The 22383-nt window shown below is 46.3% G+C and overlaps 1 protein-coding gene across 1 annotated transcript; it reads right to left on the bottom strand.

Annotated features, from left to right (window-relative positions):
- Nucleotides 1-1473: 1473 nt before the first annotated feature.
- Nucleotides 1474-21641, bottom strand: thoc6 (THO complex 6). The gene is made up of 13 exons (XM_085783311.1): nucleotides 21497-21641; nucleotides 18834-18925; nucleotides 14392-14456; nucleotides 14094-14197; nucleotides 12676-12713; nucleotides 9325-9373; nucleotides 8913-8984; nucleotides 7727-7829; nucleotides 6073-6122; nucleotides 5336-5398; nucleotides 5057-5167; nucleotides 2097-2225; nucleotides 1474-1604 (listed from the first exon to the last, which is right to left on the bottom strand). The coding sequence occupies exons 1-13, from the start codon at nucleotides 21509-21511 to the stop codon at nucleotides 1524-1526; spliced, it is 972 nt and encodes a 323-aa protein (XP_085639437.1). The 5' UTR covers nucleotides 21512-21641; the 3' UTR covers nucleotides 1474-1523.
- Between the last annotated feature and the right edge of the window lie 742 nt (nucleotides 21642-22383).

Here is a 22383-nt window from a genome sequence, read left to right on the forward strand (position 1 = left end):
GAGAGAGACAACAGTCAGCCAATCAGAGCAGAGAGACAACAGTCAGCCAATCAGAGCAGAGAGAGACAACAGTCAGCCAATCAGAGCAGATAGACAACAGTCAGCCAATCAGAGCAGAGAGAGACAACAGTCAGCCAATCAGAGCAGAGAGAGACAACAGTCAGCCAATCAGAGCAGAGAGAGACAACAGTCAGCCAATCAGAGGAGAGAGAGAGAGACAACAGTCAGCCAATCAGAGCAGAGAGAGAGAGACAACAGTCAGCCAATCAGAGCAGAGAGAGACAACAGTCAGCCAATCAGAGCAGATAGACAACAGTCAGCCAATCAGAGCAGAGAGAGACAACAGTCAGCCAATCAGAGCAGAGAGAGACAACAGTCAGCCAATCAGAGCAGAGAGAGACAACAGTCAGCCAATCAGAGCAGAGAGAGGCAACAGTCAGCCAATCAGAGCAGAGAGAGACAATCACTGTTCCATCACCTCTGCCCTCTGCTTCTCTTCTCAGCTGGAAACCTCCTTCGGTCCTGAACCTCCCTCACTGACCTGAGAGCAGCTCCACTGTCTCTCTCAGAGTCCAGTCCACCATCCTCCCTGTGTGTTCTGGACCTGACAGAGATCATCACTGTCTCTGGACTCATCTGATCCTCTACACACTCTCTGCTCCTCCTCCTCCTCCTCCTGTTTTCTTCTCCATCCATTCTGATTGATCAGCTCCATCTTGTGGTGTGGTGAAGAACTGCAGCTCATTTCCATTTCCACATTATTCCGTGTTTCTAAACATGATGGAGGTTCAGATCATGTTGCTATGACAACAGTGAACAGATTAATGTACGCACCATGTTCGTAAACACAGTTTATTTTGTATAATGATCAATGATATTTTATATGTAGTTTTTTCTGGCTCTAATGTGACTCTGGCCTCTCAGGGAGCAGAGGAGAGAGAGGTGACAACAGCAAGAGCAAAACTCTGTTTACTGAACATGAAGCAACAAAAACACATTTATCTAAACAATTAAAGCAACCAATAGATTTGTCATTTGTCACACATTTTGCTTTTGAGACGACAGTTTTTTGCTTCAGTGAGTTTTTTTCTCTCTTAAATAAAGTTTGATTCTTTCTCAAGCTCTTGTTTCTGTTTGATGTTGAAGAGGTTTTGTTTGGATTGATTTGATACAAAAGTAATTCCATAGTTTTACAGCTGGAATTTACAAACCAGTTCAATCTGTGGTGATGGATCAATGATTTACCAACTTTAGCTTGAGGATTACATCACAGAAACCAAAGTGAGACAGAGACACAGAGACATTTGTGGTTAAAATAAAAAGATGTGACTGCAGCTGAGGTCTGGACTGGTCTGGAGAAAACAATCCAGATTCTGAGACCTTGTACTAATACAGGTGTGTGTGCAGGTAGAAGCAATTTCACACAAACAGAAAAATCTATTTAAATAACTTTGGACCAACAAGTTACAAAATGACAAAAATATTTTATTATCATAAATGACAAAGTGTGTGTGTGTGTGTGTTCAGAAGCTGAGTGAAAACGCTCTGTACGACAGGTTAGTGAAGACGTCGATGTGGTCGCTGCTGCCTCCGACCGTCAGCACCTGCACACACACACACACACACACACACACACGTTAAGCTCAGAGTCCAAAACAGCATGAAACAGACTGATCGATAATAATATTTAGAGCTGCAACAATTAATCAATTAATCGAACAATAATCGATTATTAAATTACTCGTCAACTATCTTGAGAAAAAAAGTCAAAATTCTCTGATTTCAGCTTCTTCAATGTGAATATTTCTGGTTTCTTTGTTCCTTTATGACAATAAACTGAGTCTCTCTTCGGTTTGTGGACAAAACAAGACATTTTCTTGTATGTGTGTATATTTTTCAACGTTCTTTAACATTTTATTGACCAAACAACTAATGAATTAATCGTTTAAATAATGGACAGATTAATCGATAATAAAAGTAACCGTTAGTTGCAGCCCTGATAATATTATTAATAATAACAATAATATTATTAGTAATATTAATAATGATGGTGTTTGTGACCAGGACCAGAGGCCGTGCTGCGTTCAGGGACTCACCCGGTGCTCGGTGCTGTTGGTGTTGAGCTGCAGCGTGTTGAGGCTCTGAGAGGAGCAGGGGATCTGAGCCTTGACCTCGCCCCCCAGCAGGCAGTGGGACACGGTCGGCCCCTCCCCCACCGCCAGGATCTGAAACAGACACGTCACATCAAGGGGGTGGATCGGACTACAGCAGGCGTAGCTCACAGTCGGCCATATTGGAACGGGCGACTGTCTCTGACTCTGGCTGCAGTTCCAGTGCAGTAGATGGTGATCCAGTCATCTGCACTAAAACAACGATTCATAACTCTGTGAAAAATAAACCAGCATGTAGCTATTACTTTAACTATTTACATAATGTCACTAGAATGTTACTTTTACAAAAAAAAATACATGATTAAAATGATCCGTGATTTTTTTTTTTTAAGTATATTTTTTGGCTTTTTTTTGCCTTTATTTGATAGCCATAGTAGAGATAGACAGGAAAGGGGGAAGCAGAGAGAGGTTGAATGACATGCAGGAAAGGTCTGCCCGACGCGGGATTTGAACCGGGGACGCCAGCGCTGAGGACTGTAGCCTCTACATGGGGCGGCCGCCTTAACCACTGCGCCACGCACCGCCCCAAATGATCTGTGATTTTGGGTATGCTGCATCATAACTGGATAGACGTTCATAAAAAATCAAACCGTTTTGAAATTGGACAAAAACTGAGCAAGTTGTGGTCGTTATAGCAGAACATGCAGCAGAGGCTTAATGCTCTGAGGGAGAGAGTTGACCTTACCAAGATGGCCGCCGTTCTGGCTACGCTTTGTCATTGGGAAACAGTGGCGGGTGAGTCATCTAGGCCCAATTCCAATCCGCCCCCTGAAGACTCCTTAAAGCCCTGAACCCTCACTGACTGAAGTGACGTCAGCTCTAAGGTCGCTTTCACACTAGCCTCGTTTGGTCCGGACTTTAGGACTTTTCAGTTTGGTCCGAACCAAAATTTCAGGACCACGGTCCGGACTTTTGTCGGACCAAACAAGCGGACCATGGTCCCCCAAAAAAGTCAGGACTCGGTCCGGTTCGAAGTGAACCATGGTCCAGTTCGCTTCAGGTGAGAACGCAATCGGACTTTTAATAAGACCAAATACAGGAAGCAAACCATTGCCGTTCTCACACACACACACACACACAGAGAGAGAGAGAGAGAGAGCAGGACAGCAGGGTGCGGTGAAAGCCTGCCACAGAGAACTGTCAAAGCTGCTGCTCCCCATTGTTGATGAATAGGAAAAAAATGACATGATGAAAGTGATTTTCCCTCACAAATTTTCTGACCAATAGCTGAACGACCTGTAGACCACGTGTCATTTGTTTACAAAAAAGCTGCGTTTTGACAAGGAACAGTGTGAACACAGACCGGACCAAAACTTCATTGCAACAACATATCATCTCTTCCCTCTGGTCTGGACCGTGGTGTCCAGACTTTCAGGTGTGAAAGCGACCTAAGTGACAGTGTGAGAGTCTGTGAGGGCCCAGATGCTGTAAACATGAATGGAACAGCACTTACCCACTCCAAAGTCCTTCTAGGCATCATATTAGATACTCATATTAGAACGTCTCTGCCCACTCTCACGATACATTACCTTGGCAACAAAATGTTTTTAACTCCGCCCTTGGACCGGTAATTTACTGTACTTTCAATATGCACAAGGTGTGTGAGGTGGACGGACTCAAAACTAAATGTTCCTGGATCAGATCTGATCAAATCATCATCAATAATCACAAACTGCACGTTAATACTGACAGTAAACTTATTCTTTTTGTTGTTGCTCCTGTCCATTAACAATAAAGAGACAGCGGAGCTCTCTCTGACTACGTGTGTTAATTTACTTTTCTTTTTTTTAACACTTGCGTTCCGGCATCTCATGTGTTTGACTTCACAACGCTATGAACTGTGGGTAATTCCCCTACACTAGTCAGCATCGGTGCTGACTGACGGTAAGGGGGGGGGGGGGCAGTAAGGGCTCATTCACTGACTCACTGACTTGATGATCTGACAACGGAACAGCCCTCACACACTCACGGACTTCCTGTGAACGCACCTCTAAGTCAGTCAGTACGTTTACATGACACTTGAAAAAGTCGAATTATTGCCTTAATCCGACTATAACTGGACAACTGAAGTGCAGGTAAACACCTTAGTCCGACTGAAACCGGAGTTGGAGAACTCTGATTAGGACACCCAGATAATGTGATTGGAATTAGATTTTCTCCGTCATGTAAACACCTTAGTCGGAGTAGAACTGGACAATGGATGTGTTCATGCTCCACAACAGTAGAGACGGCACCAAGTGGAGCAGAGAAGCCGCCTGAACCCGGCGAAGTAAAGAAAAAAACCCAACGTCAGCACAGATTCAATGCATTTCACACAGCGCCACCAGCAAGAGGGTTTTATTAAAAAAATTAAAAAAAGAGAGAGAGAGAGAGAGAGAGAGAGAGAGAAAGGAAGCCCATATCCTATTCTCAGCGTGAATCCGTCCCAGACTGGCGCGTCTGGTCGGGAACTGCAGTTGAGAATTTATTATTAAGCTACTAAGTTGTTTATATTCTGTTTTTTAGGAGGTGACAGAAAAGTCAACAGGACAGGGGGGCGTAGCTATTAACCTGCTGAAACAACAGGTGACACCATGAGGGGGCGATGGACCCGTCAGTTATTACATTTTCTCAGTTGCATGTAAATTGAGACAAGGACAGAAGTCCGACTTGACGCCAAAATCAAATTTTGAACATAGCTCGATTAAGCTCTGCATGTAAACGTACTGACTGAGTCTGTGAGGGGTCGGATTGGAATTGGGCCCTAGTCTTCTTATATATATCTATATCAGGTGAGGTCAGAGGTCAGAGGTGAGGTGAGGTCAGAGGTCAGGTGAGGTGAGGTCAGAGGTCAGAGGTGATGTGATGTGTGTCCCTGAAGGCAGCACGGTGTGTGTTGTCCTCACCATGTCCTGGTAGAAGGCGGCCTGTCGCTGGCAGCCGCTCAGGGGGAAGGTGGAGGTGGGGGAGAGGGAGCGCAGGTGCCACAGAGACAGGGACGGCCCCCCCCCACACAGCTGCAACACACACACACACACACACACACACACACACACACACACACACACACACACACACACACACACACACACACACACACACACACACACACACACTGAGGTCAGACACAGGAGCTGTGATCTCCCAGCAGCACCTGAACGCACCTCCACCTGTGTTTTTCTTACCATCCAGTCAGAGTCTGTGGTCAAACAGCTGATCCATTTACCGTACTGAGGCCGCGCACACATCTGTAAACACACACACACACACACAGGTGAGTAAAGGTGAGAACAGGTAAAAACAGGTGAGAACAGGTGAGTAAAGGTAAAAACAGGTGAGTAAAGGTGAGTAAAGGTGAGAACAGGTGAGTACAGGTGAGTAAAGGTGAGAACATGTGAGTAAAGGTAAAAACAGGTGAGAACAGGTGAGTAAAGGTAAAAACAGGTGAGAACAGGTGAGTAAAGGTAAAAACAGGTGAGTAAAGGTAAAAACAGGTGAGAACAGGTGAGTAAAGGTAAAAACAGGTGAGAACAGGTGAGTAAAGGTAAAAACAGGTGAGTAAAGGTGAGAACAGGTGAGTACAGATGAGTAAAGGTAAAAACAGGTGAGTACAGGTGAATACAGGTGTGTAAAGGTAAAAACAGGTGAGAACAGGTGAGTAAAGGTAAAAACAGGTGAGTAAAGGTAAAAACAGGTGGGTAAAGGTGAGAACAGGTGAGTAAAGGTGAGGACAGGTGAGTAAAGGTAAAAACAGGTGAGTAAAGGTAAAAATAGGTGAGTAAAGGTGAGAACAGGTGAGTAAAGGTAAAAACAGGTGAGTAAAGGTAAAAACAGGTGAGTAAAGGTGAGTAAAGGTAAAAACAGATGAGTAAAGGTAAAAACAGGTGAGAACAGTGGTGACATCACAGAGCAGGTGTCTCACCTCGTACTTGTAGACCTCGATGCAGTGGACAGTCTGTCCCGTCCTGCTGTCTGAGGGACACAGACATCAGCCGGTTAGAAACTCACCTGTCCTGACTCACCTGTCCTGTCTCACCTGCCCCCTCTCCCCATCCTCCATCACTCACCCCCCCATTTATTTATTTATTTAAGCAGGACAGTGCACATTAATGAACATAATAAAATGTAAAGGTGCCAGTGTTAAGCCAACAGCTCGTTTCTGACTGCAGTCCTCCTGACAAGGTGTTAAAATCCATTAAAATAAACATAAGGACGGGGGCGGTGCGTGGCGCAGTGGTTAAGGCAGCCGCCCCATGTAGAGGCTACAGTCCTCAACGCAGGCGGCCCTGGTTCGAATCCCCCATCGGGCAGACCTTTCCTGCATGTCATTCCCCCTCTCTCTGCCTCCCCCTTTCCTGTCTATCTCTACTATAGCTATCAAATAAAAGGCATAAAGAGCCAAAAAATATACTTAAAAAAATAAAATTAATAAACACACACAAGGACATGACAACAGAATTCATACAACAGGACAAACACACATGTAGAAACAGAAACCAACAGACAAAAAAACTAGAAAGAGAGACAATTACAGTTTTCCTCAGTTGCTAAAACACTAAACCCTGTTGTCTGAACCAAATTCTCAGTTGTCTGAACCCACTGATTGAATCAGTCTCTTTTGGCAAAACCATCAGCACTTTTCACCTGTTTAGACTTTAACAACTCACCAACACATTTTCATTGTGATGCACCTGTGTTGCAAAATGCTGAGCACAGGTGGCAAAAGTCAAACACAAGTAAAGCACAAGTTTCACTCAAAATGGATCACACTTGTGTCCAATGATGTGAGGGAACATGTATACCTACTATATAAACCAGTTCAGGATGAAGTCCTGTGGCCTGATCCAGTACAGAGAAATGATGCTGTGGCTGAGTTCTGGACTTCTCATTTCTATATTTTTGTACTTTATTTTTACGTAGGTTTACTGCATACAAGTACTAAATGCACAAGATTTCTGTTTGTTTTTGTACTGTACAAGTGCTACGTGTAAATGGTGTAAATGCACAGGATTTCTGTTTTTTGTACTTCTTTTTTTTACTATGTACAAGTGCTAAATGCACAGGTTTTTTGTTTTGCAAGAGGAGAAGATGAGAGACGACAGGGTGAAGGAAGAGAGGATGAGGGAGGGAGGGGATGAACTGGGAAGAAAGAAGAAGAAGGAAGGAAAAGGGGATGAAATGGATGTGGAGAGGGAGGGAGGAGGGTGAAAGAAAGGGAAGGAGAGAAGTGCTACAGTGTAAATGCACAGGTGTTTTGTTTTGCAACATGCCTTTAGCTACAGTGAAGGATAAACATTTATTTCTACAGCTTCATGTGCTGAGCGTTGTGTTTAGTGGCTGCTCAGTAGTGGTTTTAATGTTGATTTGACAACATAGTTCAGTTCTGGGCACCAGATTGAACTGTTTTGAGGTGAAAGAAAGTTCAGTTTTGCAAGAAGAGTCTGAGGTTTTGTGAACGTAGCTTGAACATTGGGGGTTTGTGTTCACAGTTTAGAGAAAAGGAGAGAGAGCAGCTTTAGAGAAATGTGTCTTAGCGATGGAGAACAACGGTAACATGAGGCGACGCGGTCACTCACCCCAGATCCTCACGGCCCCGTCCTCGCCCCCCGACAGGACCTCCCCCTCGCGCTCCCTCACGCTCACACAGTGGACGTAGTCCGAGTGTCCCTGCAGCACGGACTGGGGGGGGGGACGACGGACGGGTCAGTCACACACACACACGCTGTTGTCATGACGATTTAGGAGAGCACTAAAGTCTCTCCTGCTCACCAGTCGATACCTTCCACATGGTCTGTCTGCCTTATCTAAACTGGGATTACTTTATATTTTGATTTGATTTGATTTGATTTTTATTTGTCTCAAACAAACACATCAAAAGACAAACAATCTATGTAACAAGAAACAAAACAATAATGATACTGTGCAAGTTTGAGAATCAAGTTCAGCCCCCCGCCACATTGTGATTCATGTCATACATCTGTAGTTCCATACAATTCAGAAGATTAAAAACATATTGCTTTAATATGAAATAAGACCATGATTATAAATAAAAAGAGTAAAATGATCTGTCCAGTTCTTTATAGCTGTCCAAGAGTGAGTGTGTGTTTGTACTTACTTTAAAATTGTTTTAAGTTATTGCACATTTTTATATCCTCATCTAGTCTATTCCACATTTTAACACCACAAAAATAGATGCTAAAACTTTTCAGGGTAGAATGGATGGTAGATTGTTTAAAGGTACAGTTCCCTCTTAAATCATATACTGTGCTTTCTCTGACCATAAACATTTTCTGGATGTTTCTTGGTAGCAACCTATTCCAGGCTTTAAACTAAATCTGACCTGTTTTGAATTTGACTTGGTCCTCAAATCTTAAAATACCTGATTTTAAAAACAAGGGATTTGTATGATCAAGGTACCCAGCATGATGAACCATCCTTAGGACTCTTTTTTTGTAAAATGCAAATCTATTTCTTATCATATGTTTATCAGGCTTTTTGTATTGCATTGTACAAGGTTAAATCATGTTAAACCATGTTTGTATTTATTATGTATGAACGATTTTTGTGCCTCACAGATGTAGCTATGCTGATTAGCTTAGAGCTGTAGGTGGAGAACGCCGCCCTACAAGCCCCTGGAGGGTTTCTGGTCATTTCCCCTTCACATTGTTTTGGATTTTATACGTTCTATCTTTTTTAACTTTGATATGTGAAAATAAACAAACAAACAGAGGTGTGATAAACATGTTATAGAAACAGACTGACCTTGAAGACGCCGTGCTCCATGTCCAGGATGTGGACGTTGTTGTCTCCACCCCCGACGACCAGACTGTTGTCCTGAGAGACGGAGAGACGGGGCGCATGACGTCTGTCCGACCACCCATTTCTCCGACTCCGACCATACATTTCTTTATTTTTGCGTCATCAGTCCGACCTCCCACTTCTCCGACTTAAGTAGCCCTAACCCTTAACCTCACCCTAAACCTAACCTCAACACTGTAGAATGGGTAGTCGGAGAAATGAGCCGTCGGACTTGTGGGCAGTCGGACTGACGTATGCTCCCCGGAGAGACGGAGGTTGTTTCTGTTTCAGGATCAGTTTTGTCTTTGTCAAACATGAAGATGAAGACCATGTCTCCATCTGTGTGTGTGTGTGTGTGTGTGTGTGTGTGTCTCACTCGGGGGTTGACGGCCATGGCGTTGATCTCAGGAATCTCCAGACTGGACCTGAGGACAGAGACAGACAGTAGTTGTGTTTCCATCAGCTGTTTAGATCATCTAGATGTATCGCATCGGGAAATGATGATGGAAACGGTTACACCCCGCCTTTCCGAAGCCCCGCCTTTCCGAAGCCCCGCCTTTCCGAAAATAGACTTCCATTCATTATAATATTTTTCTAAAGACCCCGCTATTCCGATAAGGCTATTGGGGAAACCCCCCCACTCCGAACGGACAGACGGACGTAATCGGAACTGGAGGCTGCGCAGTGCACATTGATCCTTTTTTCCTTTTTGGGGTCAAACGGATCATGTGCATAATTAACTCATTGAGTGCCGCGCTCCTTTCCAAAGTTTTAGTCAAGTGTACCGGCAAATTAGACCATATTTGACTTTTTATTTTAGAGCCATAGTGTATTCTATATTATTGCCACCAACACATACTGTAGCTCATTTGAAAGGTTTAACTTTATCCTTCAAATGGCCACAAACCGTTTGTTTCTACGTGCCTCCGTTCCTGAGAAAAGTCAAGCTAAACATGGCTGGGTTTCACCAAAATCCCTCCTTTTTTTCTAGAAAAGGAGATAGAGCGTCTTTTATGAAAGGTGCTCTGTTTGTGTCTGTCGCTCTTCTGACACTCGCATTTCTGGATCAAAGGGCTCGTATAAGATAAATATACACAACAATTGTTGTTCTATTCACAAAACCACCATCGGGGGCGGGGGGGGCGCCACTAAACAACAATAACACAGACGCACCGTGCCGTGTCACAGCCTCTCGCCGCGGAACGTGAGGCTCTGCCGGCCACAGCGGCTCGGGAACACCGGTCCCGCCGGTGGTCGCGGTCCGTCTGTGGTACGGGTCGGTGGTGCCGGTCTGCTTTGACCCAGAGACCATCAGATTTTACCACGGGAGGACTTTGGGGAGGACACGGTGTTGCTCCAGATGAAGACCGGTCGGGACAGTGGGCTGAGAGCTTCCTGGTTCAGCTCCCAGCTGCTGCAGCCTCGCGGGTGAGAGCGGAGCAGCAGCGGAGCAGCAGCGCTGCATCTGCATGCAGAACTCCGTTTGCAGAAGCTGAGTTATGATAAAAACTTCCAGATCATGAGCTGTCATGTGACTTTGATCGTCATCTATTTCAGTTCTCCTCGCCGTAGAGTCCCCAAATTTACATATAATGTGTATTAAAGTGTCTATTTTCATAATTTAAAAAAAAAGCAAAAAACGAAAAATTTCGTTTTTGGCACTCAACGCATGGGAACGAAAAACGAGAAATTACGTGGTTGGCACTCAATGAGTTAACTGCAAAACAGGCAAATACTTCATATTAATGACATAATGTTCATATGCTTCTAGCCTGTCTAGCCTCTACCTGGTCTTTTTACTAAACTTAACCAACTCCTTTCTTCATTGCCTAAGCCCAACCAAAGCATCTCCCTCAGTCAGCTGTCGGAACAGCGGTGTTTCGAAGTGGGGGTATTTCGGAACAGCGGGGTGTCTGAGTGGAGGTGTGTCGGAATGGAGAGCTGTCCCTGATGGAAACGCCGTGATTCGAATTAAAATCCCCTGATTCGCACAAACTGAAATATGCTGCTATGGCCGGTTTTGGTTGATTCGAATGGGATGGAAACAGCTGTATGCGAATCAAGTGACGTAGCCACTTTCGCCCCATCTGCTCCCGTGTTGCAGTTCACTCACTAGACAACATCAGGGTTTCCGCTACATGCCTAATTAATTGTGGCACCGCCAGGGCAAAATAAAAGCCCCCACACACCTTCATAATGATGTTACTGCACACCAGAGTCCTGCATCGGGTCGGATCCCCGCTGGTATCCGACGGGTACCCCGCAAAAACGGTGTTCAACGGGTGGATAAAGTGTCTTGTGAAAATTCACGGGTCGGGCACGGGCGGAACTCACATGAACGCGGGTGAATGTGTGTGTCGGCCTACAGAGAAAAACTCAGCGCAGCTGCATGAACCAGCGTAGCAAATCATTTTTTACCACTCACGGCAACAACAGAGCAGCATCTTGATGTAAATAAACGATCTCTGGCCGCTCATGTGACCGCTCACAGCTTTCCCTGGAGTTTAGCCTGTCATGGCTTGACTCAGCTCAGCTTCTGGGTAAAAGCTACAAACACACCGATGGGATCAATGTAAAGGCTGAAGTGTCCTGCTTTCATTAAAAAAAGAATTACGTCGCTCTCATTCTCCGTTCCGGAAATAGCCGCGAAAGAGTACGGCCCCCCCCCCCTCTCTCTTTTTTCTTTTTTCTAAAGAGTACAGATACCCCCGTTGTCGCCGGTGATGACGGCGATCTCACGGGCAGCGGGTCGGGTAACGGGTCTTAATATTGACGGGCGGTCGGATCCGGGTTGAAGTCAGAAATAATCACGGGTGACGGGTCGGGACACGGGCTGAAAAACCAACGGCCCAATTGGACCCGTGCAGGACTCTGCTGCACAGTTCTTCATAGTTCCTCCTCAGTAAAAACTAAACTTATCAACCAGCGAATCCAGCGTTTATCATTAATAAAGTCTCTCTGTCTCTCTCAGACAGGTTGCGTTGTGAAGGTAATAAACATCTGCGCTAAATCGCGCTAATGTGTTCAAATCAGACCGTCAGTCCGTCCTGGGGGGCAAAGTCCGTAGATGGAAACACACAGGATTCAAATTTAATTTAATGCGCATTTCCCAGTAATTCGAATAACTTTGGATGGAAACATGGCTAGTGGTGACCTGAGGACAGACTGAGGACACATTTAAAGTCCCAGTCTGTAACTTATTTGTCTTTTTCTGATCAAAAATCAAACCTGTCTTTCATAAATCCGTATTTGACTGAAGGTGAATCACAGCTGCATCCAGATGAAAGCTTTCTGGTTCCTTAGAATGAGTTGTTACAAGTCGTTACAAATACATAAGTGGGCGACGCACCGAACCGAGGCGGCCATGTTGCATCGTGACCGTAGGTAACCACGGAAACGGCCTGTTAAAACCGTCACCACTGTGTAGTGTGAGGAAGGACGGAGGCACCGGTGTTGCATTCAGGTGCAGTCAGGCAGACGGCCGTCGGCAAACCAACCGGATGTCATTTTACTAAAACAATACCACATCACCATGACAACATGTTGTCAGACCACTTGTTTATCCCGTTACATGCAGCGTCTGTTGTCTGTCTGACGTCTGCCCCATTTCACCTGAATGCAACATCAAGAATACGTTCAGATATGCAACCGCACCGCTAGATGGGGGGAATTCCTACGTACTGTACCTTTAAGACAGACTGAGGACACCTGCTGAGGCTAAACTCACCTGTAGTCTGGTCTCTTTGTCCACAGAGGTTTGACGTTCTGAGGAGACAGGAAGTCACTGATCAGCTGATGTCATCCACGTAAACAACAACATTAACTCTTTCGCGACCACACTAATTCCTCAGCACATCCGCTCAGGACCACATGTTTTTGGCTATTTGTTCACCTTTTTCTCACGTCGAACCGAACTCTGTACATCACCTAGAAACAAACGGTCTTCACGTGGTTGAAGAGTGACTTTCCAACGTGCTCCTCGAAAAAACGGCAAGTTTTTCCACCGTTTCGTTCGTGAGTACGAAGGAGAAGAAGAGAGCTGGGTTTCTCCAAAAACGGAGCTCCCGCTCTAGTTTCAGAGAAAAACGCACTTTTGTGTCAAGTGGCAATCGGCTCATTTTACCGGTTCTCTGCAGTGTGGCGTCTCCCAAATCATTTCTACAGCTAAATAAATATATTTGTAGGTAAATCTGGGGGGTGTGGCGGCGTGGAGAGCAGCGGTGCAGCGGTGCAGCGGTGCAGCGGTGCAGCGTGGAGAGCAGCGGTGCAGCGGTGCAGCGGTGCAGCGGTGCAGCGGTGCAGCGGTGTGGGTCTCTGGCTGCAGCGCAGCAGCTCCGGGACACGGCTGTGTGACTGGCCGGCGAGGAAAATTTCCTTCCTATTTCAATTTTGGAGATACTGAATTTTAGGTCTTCAGTGAATGTTAGTCATAATTATTACTATTAAAATAAACTGAATAAATAAAGACATGGGATGTTTCATTCAGTGTGTAATGGACATATAGGCCTATATAATGTGTTAGTTTCACTTTAATCGAACACATTCTACATCTGAGGCGACGTCTTTCCACTCAGGGCTTCCTTCACCTCTGAAACGGGGCAGAGCTCCGTGGAAACACCTGCCTGACACAGCAACGTAGGGAACCGTGCATGTCCACGGCCACAGCTCCACATGCACGGGGGGAAAAACGGTGTCGCCGTCGCACCGACTGCACGCGGATACGTGCCGCTTTAATGAGCGTGCACGTCGCACGTCTACATTGGAGGTCGGCTGTTATCAGTATAATCAGAGACCATGAATGAGTTCGCCTCAGTTTCACGTGATTGTCACTGTCAGCCTGTTAGAAAAACATTTTACTGACCCCAGCTGAGACGCTGAGACCCCCTCCCTCCCAAAAACTAAAACTCTTCGGATCTGAACGATTCACACAAGTCACCTAATTGGTCATGAAAAAAGCGAGTTTCGCTTTTCGGCTGTTTGCATCCCTGATATCAGAGGAACCACATTCACACAGGGGACCTGAGAGTGTCTGTTATCATAATCTGTAAAAAAAACGGTTGGTCGCGAAAGAGTTAACATGATCAACATGTGGACAGGTGAGAGACAGGTGAGACTACCTGGTCTCTCACCTGTCCCCCGTCTCACCTTCTTGATGAGCTCCGTCCAGCTCCAGGCGCTGACCTCCCCGTGTCCGGCGCTCAGCAGCTGGCGGTCGGTGGACAGCAGAGAGAAGACGGGGCCCTGGTGAGCTGGAGAGGAGGACAGACTCATCAGACCAGGACCAGGACCAGGACCAGGACCAGGACCAGGACCAGGACCAGGACCTGGACCAGGACCAGGACCAGGACCAGGACCAGGACCAGGACCAGGACCAGGACCAGGACCAGGACCAGGACCAGGACCAGCTCAGTCTTCAGAGAGGTGAACATCAGTCTGGACTCACCTGTGAAGGTCAGGACCGGTTTCTGACTCTGCACGGTGGCGTCTGGACTCAGAGCTGCTGACAGGCTGCAACACATCAACACAACCAGCTCAGAGACACGTTAAAGGGATAGTTCAACATTTACTCAAATTGGCCCATTGCCATAATCCCTATAGTCATAGCAGTAGGTTTGTTACCTTTAATTATTGTCAGTGCAAGCTGTTTTTAGAACGGTGGAGCAGAGCCGTGAGCTGCTCAGAGCTACGCTACGGAGGCTCATTATGGGATTTCTAGGTTTCCCTCATCATCAAACTCATCAAATACACAATCCAACAACTCCACAACGCTCTGGTGGACAAGTTGTGACCTGCACATTCACCACGCTATGAGATAATAACACAACGTTACCACACAGAGTTGTTTTAGAGGGAAATTCATGCAAAACCACTGATGCGTGTTGCCTTCAGGGACAGTTTTTCATCAACAGTCTCTGTATTTCCCTCTAAAACAACTCTGTGTGGTAACGTTGTGTTATTATCTCATAGTGTGGTGAATGTGCAGCTCACAACTTGTCCACCAGAGCGTTGTGGAGTTGTTGGATTGTGTATTTGATGAGTTTGATGAGGGAAACCAAGAAATCCCATAATGAGCCTCCGTAGCGTAGCTCTGAGCAGCTCACGGCTCTGCTCCACCGTTCTAAAAACAGCTTGCACCGACAGTTAAAGGTAACGAACCTACTGCTATGACTATAGAGAACGTGAAGCTGACGTCACGCCGCTTTGGCGTTGTGGGACGTCGGCGCCATCTTTGGAGGAACGCAAACGTAAACAGAGAGTGGGGAAAACGGAGGAAAACGAGCAAGAAGTAAAAGAGAAAGAAAAAGAGATGAGGAAGACGGACAAAAATAAAATAAAAAAAAGAAATGGAGAAGGGGAAGGGAAACGAAGGAGGAACGTATTGTGATAAACTCAGATTTAACGAGAAACAAGGTACACAGAAAAACTACAACTTATTAAGAGCCAGATTTCCTCCCTCCACTGACTGATCCAGACATTGTCAACTATCTCGTTTTTGGTATTACTGCATATACTACTGTGGCATTTTTTTACGCAGCAGTACTGTACAGTCAGTACGTTTACATGACACTTGAAAAAACCGAATTATTGCCTTAATCCGACTAGAACTGGACAACTGAAGTGCATGTACAGTGTTTCCTCCAGGATTTTTTTAAAGAGTGGCGGCGAGGGTGGTCTGATCAACGGGGGGTGGGTGCACGCGCGCGGGACCAGATTGTCCGAACGGGGGGGGCGGGGGGGCATTTCGGCGCTTGGTCTATTTTGTGCACGAGCCGCGAGCCACCGTGTCAATCTTGGCAGGAAGTCACACAAAGAAACACGAGAGAATCCGGTCAATTTTCAAAATGAAACACCGCGAATGACAAACACGTGAGGCCAATGTGTGTACGTTTGTAGCCTATTTAATAATCGAAACAGAGCGCGACAGATGAACACACACAGAGCTGAGATGGAAGCGCTCGTCCCCCGGCCGCCACAGAGTCGTTAATTAATGGTATAACGCTGGATGCGCTGGTTGATAAGTTTCGTTTTTAATGAGGAGGAAATAAAGAACTCAGCTGTGATTGAAAAGCATGAGTCGAAAGTTGTAACTGTGTAGTGGAAAGGGCTGCAAAGTAGCTACCTAATGGTAACTGGTTGTGGAAACCCTGCTTTACATTGTTTTAACATTAAAATATTTAAATTAAAAAAAATCATCATTCTGAAGGTGTGGTGGCTTTTATTTTGCCGTGGCGGTGCGCCACGATCAATTACATGTAGCGGAAACCCTGATGTAAACACCTTAGTCCGACTGAAATCGGAGTTGAGAACTCTGATTAAGACACCCAGATAATGCGATTGGAATTAGATTTTCTCCGTCATGTATTAATACGCCTTAGTCGGAGTAGAACTGGACAATGCATGTGTGCTGCTCCACAACAGTAGAGACGGCACCAAGTGGAGCAGAGAAGCCACCTGAACCGGCAAAGTAAAGAAAAAAACCAACATCAGCGCCGATTCAATGCATTTCACACAGCGTGACCAGCAAGAGTGTTTTATTAAAAAAGAAAGAGAGAGAGAGAGAATCCGGCCCAGACTGGCGCGTCTGGTCGGGAACTGCAGTTGGGAATTTATTATTAAGCTACTAAGTTGTTTATATTCAGTTTTTTAGGAGGTGACAGTAAAGTCAACAGGACAGGCGGCGTATTAACCCGCTGAAACAACAGGTGACACCATGAGGGGGCGATGGACCCGTCAGTTATTCGGTTTTTTCAGTTGCATGTATATTGAGACAAGGACAGAAGTCCGACTTGACACCAAAATCGAATTTTGAGCATAGCTCGATTAAGCTCTGCATGTAAATGTACTGAGTGATTACTTTTAAAGGGATAGTTCAACATTTTGGCAAATTGGCCCATTGCCATAATCGCTATAGTCATAGCAGTAGGTTCATTACCTTTAATTGTAGGTGTAAGCTATTTTTAGTACAGCGGAGCGCAGCAGCTGGCTGCTCAGAGCTACGCTATGGAGGCTAAGGGAATTTCTTGGTTTCCCTCATTAAACTCATCAAATTCAACATCCCAAAACTCCACAGCGCTTTTGTAGACAAGTTGTGAGCTGCACAACCACCACGCTATGAGATAATGACGGAACGATACGAAACGGAGCCGTTTTCGAGGTAAATTCATACAAAACCGCTGATGCGCGTTGCGTTCAGGGACAGTTTTTCAGCAAGCAGTCTCCGTATTTACCCTGTATTTACCTCGAAAACGGCTCTGTTTCGTATCGTTCCGTCATTATCTCATAGCGTGGTGGTTGTGCAGGTCACAACTTGTCTACAAAAGCGCTGTGGAGTTTTGGGATGTTGAATTTGATGAGTTTAATGAGGGAAACCAAGAAATTCCCTTAGCCTCCATAGCGTAGCTCTGAGCAGCCAGCTGCTGCGCTCCGCCGTACTGAAAATAGCTTACACCTACAATTAAAGGTAACGAACCTACTGCTATGACTATAGCAATTATGGCAATGGGCCAATTTGCCAAAATGTTGAACTATCCCTTTAAGCGACTTTGGGGAACTTTTTTTAGGGGGACGAGCAAGTGTTTACATCCGCGATCCTCCAAAGATGGCGCCCAACGTCCCACGGCGTGACGTAACTTCACATTCTCTATTCATTAGATTCACATGACGTCACTGTGTTTCTGCGCCGCCATATTTGTGTCCGAATCAGGGCGATCTGGGCGCAGATCACAGCGTCACGTTACCAGAACAAGTGGAGTAGTTGGAGGAAATCAGCAAGAGACCGAAAATTGACGTTATTTGAAAGATGCCAGGATTATATTGTGCTGTTGACTGTGATAGCAGTCGCCAAAAAAACCCCGGACTGCAGTTTTATTCCATCCCAAAAGACGTAAATTTATAGGCGGAATAAATAGTTGACTGCAGGCATCTATCAGTGGCAGCATGGGCTGTGACAAGTCTCACAAAAAGAGGGGATTCACTTTTTTTAAACCTAACTTCTAACCTAACATGGATATATTGAATTCTGTATTTTGATTACTTTCTTATTAATTACTCACTGATTCTGCATTTAGGGTCTTTTATTTCTGTATAACAGACCGTTGCTAAGTAAAACGGGCCGTTGCTAGGGACGCCGCTCTGATCAGCGGAGCAGGGCAGAAGAACTATCAAGGCTTTTTACCTTGTGTTTCATTTTTACCAGCTTCAGACTAATTGTGATGTTAGAAAAATGACTTGTAGCTTGTTAGAGGGAGAGTGGAGGCTCTCTGCCTCCCTCACCGCTGCTGGAAACCAAACCTGCGATCAGAGCGGACAGAGCGGATGGGCCAGCGCAGTGACACAGCTGTGACCAGCTGTGTGTGTGTGCCACCGCGAGTCCGTGACACAAACGTGTCCCGTATCGTAATCTCTTATGACAGACAGGACGACATAAATGCGCACATCGTAACATTTACATGATAATTCATCAATCTACTGATTGATTATCAAAAGCTCGTTGAAAACAACTACACGAGTCGACAGGAGGAGGGTGAGGAGCAAACAGTGGAGAAGTGGCCGGACTAAGGACTTTGATCAACATTACGTCTCAAATTAATTAATTAATTCATAAACTGTGTAATAAGTGGGATAATATATAGTTAGTCTGTTGTTATAGAGATATAAACCCAGACAGGATGTATGAAACCCTGTCATTTTGTCAAGAAACTGTCATTTCCATCCTGTGGTTTGATGCTGTCATATGAGGAGACCTGTCAAATCGGACACAAATATGGCGGCGGTCCCTTCGACGTGACGTCACTGCAACCCATGAATAGGGGTTATGGTGATGGGCCAATTTGACTGAATGTTGAACTGTCCCTTTAAGAGCAGGTGACAGGTGTGTGGTCTCACCTGAACAGGGCGATCTCTCCGTAGTTGTTTCCCGCCGCCAGGAATCGGCCGCAGGGAGAGAAACTCTGAGAGAAGACGGACATGTGGAGGAGCTGTGGACAGACACACTGTGATGTCACCGCTGCTGTGAGGTCACCGTGATGTCACCGTGATGTCATCAGCATCATCATCATCATCACTTCACCAACTGATACAGTCATTCACTTCACTGTGGCGCCACCTCCTGGTCTCATCACGACACTGCTGCACTCCCCTTCCTCTTCTCTCCTTCCCCCTCTCATCTCCTTTCTTCCTCCTCCTCCTATCTCCTTCCCATCTCCCTCTCCACCTCCTCTCTCCTTTCCTCCTCTTCTCTCCTTCCCCCTCTCCTTTTCTTTCCTCCTCCTCTCTCCTTTCCTCCTCTTCTCTCCTTCCCCCTCTCCTTTTCTTTCCTCCTCCTCTCTCCTTTCCTCCTCTTCTCTCCTTCCCCCTCTCCTTTCCTTTCCTCCCCCTCCTCTCTCCTTCCCTTTCCTCTCCTCCTCCTCTCCTTTTCTTTCCTTTCCCCCTCTCATCTCCTTTCTCCCTCCTCTCCTTTCCTCCCCCTCCTCTCTCCTTTCCTTTCCTCCTCTTCCTCTCTCCTTTCCTCCTCTTCTCTCCGTTCCCCCTCTCATCTCCTTTCCTCCCCCTCCTCTCTTCTTTCCTCCTCTTCTCTCCTCCTCTCTGCTTTCCCCATCTCCCTCCTCTCCTCTTCTCTCCTTCCCTTTCCTCCCCATCTCCTCTCCTCCCCCTCCTCTCCTTTCCTCCCCCACCTATCTCCTTTCTTCCTCTTCTCTCCTTCCCCTCCCCCTCTCATCTCCTCTCCTCCTCTTCTCTCCTTCCCTTTCCTCCCCCTCCTCTCTCCTTTCCTCCTCTTCTCTCCTTCCCTCCTCTCCTCCTTTCCTCCTCCTCTCTCCTTTCCTTCCCTTTCCTTTTCTTTCCTTTCCCCCTCTCATCTCCTTTCTCCCTCCTCTCCTTTCCTCTTCCTCCTCTCTCCTTCTCCCTTTCACCCCCCCCCCCTCTCTCCTTTCCCATCTCCCTCTTCTTTCCTCCTCTTCTCTCCTTCCCTCTCTCCTTTCCTCCCCCTCCTATCTCCTTTCTTCCTCTTCTCTCCTTTCCCCCTCTCATCTCCTTTCCTCCTCATCCTCTCTCCTTCCCCCTCTCCCCTCCCCCTCTTCTCTCCTTTCCTCCCCCTCTCCTTTTCTTTCCTTTCCTCCCCCTCTCATCTCCTCTCTCCTTTCCTCCTCTTCTCTCCTCCCCCTCTTCTTTCCTCCTCTTCTCTCCTCCTCTCTGCTTTCCCCATCTCCCTCCTCTCCTCTTCTCTCCTTCCCTTTCCTCCCCATCTCCTCTCCTCCCCCTCCTCTCCTTTCCTCCCCCACCTATCTCCTTTCTTCCTCTTCTCTCCTTCCCCTCCCCCTCTCATCTCCTCTCCTCCTCTTCTCTCCTTCCCTTTCCTCCCCCTCCTCTCTCCTTTCCTCCTCTTCTCTCCTTCCCTCCTCTCCTCCTTTCCTTTCCTCCTCCTCCTCCTCTCTCCTTTCCTTCCCTTTCCTTTCCCCCTCTCATCTCCTTTCTCCCTCCTCTCCTTTCCTCTTCCTCCTCTCTCCTTCTCCCTTTCATTCCCCCCCTCCTCTCTCCTTTCCCATCTCCCTCTTCTTTCCTCCTCTTCTCTCCTTCCCTCTCTCCTTTCCTTTCCTCCCCCTCCTATCTCCTTTCTTCCTCTTCTCTCCTTTCCTCCCACTCCCCTCTCCTTTCCCCATCCTCTCTCCTTTCCTCCTCTTCTCTCCTTCCCTCTCTCCCCCCCTCATCTCCTTTCCTCCTCTTCTCTCCTTTCCTTTCCTCCTCCTACTCTCTCCTTTCCCCCTCCTCCTCTCTCCTTTCCTCCTCTTCTCTCCTTTCCCCCTCTCATCTCCTTTCCTCCTGCTCCTCTCTCCTTTCCCCTCCTCTCTCCTTTCCTCCTCATCCTCTCTCCTTCCCCCTCTCCCCTCCCCCTCTTCTCCTCTCTCCTTTCCTCCCCCTCCTCTCTCCTTCCCCCTCTCCTTTTCTTTCCTTTCCTCCCCCTCCTCTCTCCTTCCCCCTCTCCTTTTCTTTCCTTTCCTCCCCCTCTCATCTCCTCTCTCCTTTCCTCCTCTTCTCTTCTTCCCTCCTCTCCTTTCCTCCTCTTCTCTCCTTCCCTCTCTCCTTTCCTTTCCTCCCCTCTCTCCTCTCCTCCTCTTCTCTCCTTTCCTCCTCTCCTCTCCTCCCCTCTCTCCTTTCCTCCTCCTCTCTCATATAAATAAACGTGCCTCGTCTAACCTGCGTGTTGCCTTCACTTGATCCAGGCTCAGTTGTAAATCTCAGTGTTTCTAGCGGTAATTTAACCCTATCGGTACTGATCGGTACTGACTCATCTTGACCCGGTACCGTGACCGTGGATTTATTTAACGCTGTTTCAGAACCGACACCACGATGACGTCATTACTCTCTACCTACCTCTACAGCACCGTGTCCTCGTGCAGAGTCAGAGTAGACTAACTAACAACAACAACAGAACAACACAAGGCGCCAAACAAACAGACAAACAAACAAACAGACAAACAGACAAACGCCGCCACCGACCGGCCGCTCTCCGGTCCCGGTCCGGGCTTCAGACCACCGGGGACGGGGCTCACCTCTACCGGACCCATGCTGCCGAACCGAGACACTCAGCTGCTGCAGAACCAGAACCAGAACCAGGACCAAGACCAGGACCAAGCTGCGACAACCACCGTCTGAACACCGACGATTCAAAGAGGAAGGCGAGGGAAGATGGCGTCACCACTGGCGCAAGGTATTCTGGGAGATGTAGTAGTAGTAGCCTAGTTTTTTTTTTTTTTTTTTAATTGAAGTAGGCTATCTTCAAAATACAAACATTAAAGGCACATTGGTAATAGATAAATGCACAGTGCTGAATCAGCTATCTTGATCAATCAAGAGGAAAAAGAAAAGAGAACGTGAGGGTCTCAGTCCACAATAGTAAATAAGTCCAGCAAAGAAAATAACTTTAGGGCATTTTTGCTTTTCATGTAATGCAAAGATTTTTTTTTTATACATTCTGAGTTCGATTGAAGTGGGGTTTCACTTTGAGGTACTTAACATCTGTTGATGAAATGTTTTCCAAGGGAAATTAAAATGTTCACCAAAAAGTCCAAGTTCTTTTCCTTTAACTGTAGTCCAACCTTGATCCACATCCAGTTTAATGGGGGCAAAATAATGTGTTTAGATAACAACCAGTTTTGAAATGAAGTCCAGAATTGTACAACGTACTCACATTCAAAGAAAATATGTTCTACTGTTTCGATATCATTCTCACAAAAACCACACAATTATTATCCAAATTAAATCTAGTAGGCTATGTAGGAAGTGGTTTGATGGATAAATGTCATTCAGTATTTTAAATGTGATCTCCTTTGTTTTCTGAGGGACAGGATAAGACAAATATCGCTTTCTAATCGTTCTTGCTTCCACAACATTGTAATCTTTCAAAATATAATGATGTAGTAGTAGTAGTAGTATCAAA

The sequence above is a fragment of the Trachurus japonicus genome, chromosome 8 (assembly GCF_045865225.1).
Source record: "Trachurus japonicus isolate A0001 chromosome 8, Traja_1.0".
Taxonomy (NCBI): domain Eukaryota; kingdom Metazoa; phylum Chordata; class Actinopteri; order Carangiformes; family Carangidae; genus Trachurus; species Trachurus japonicus.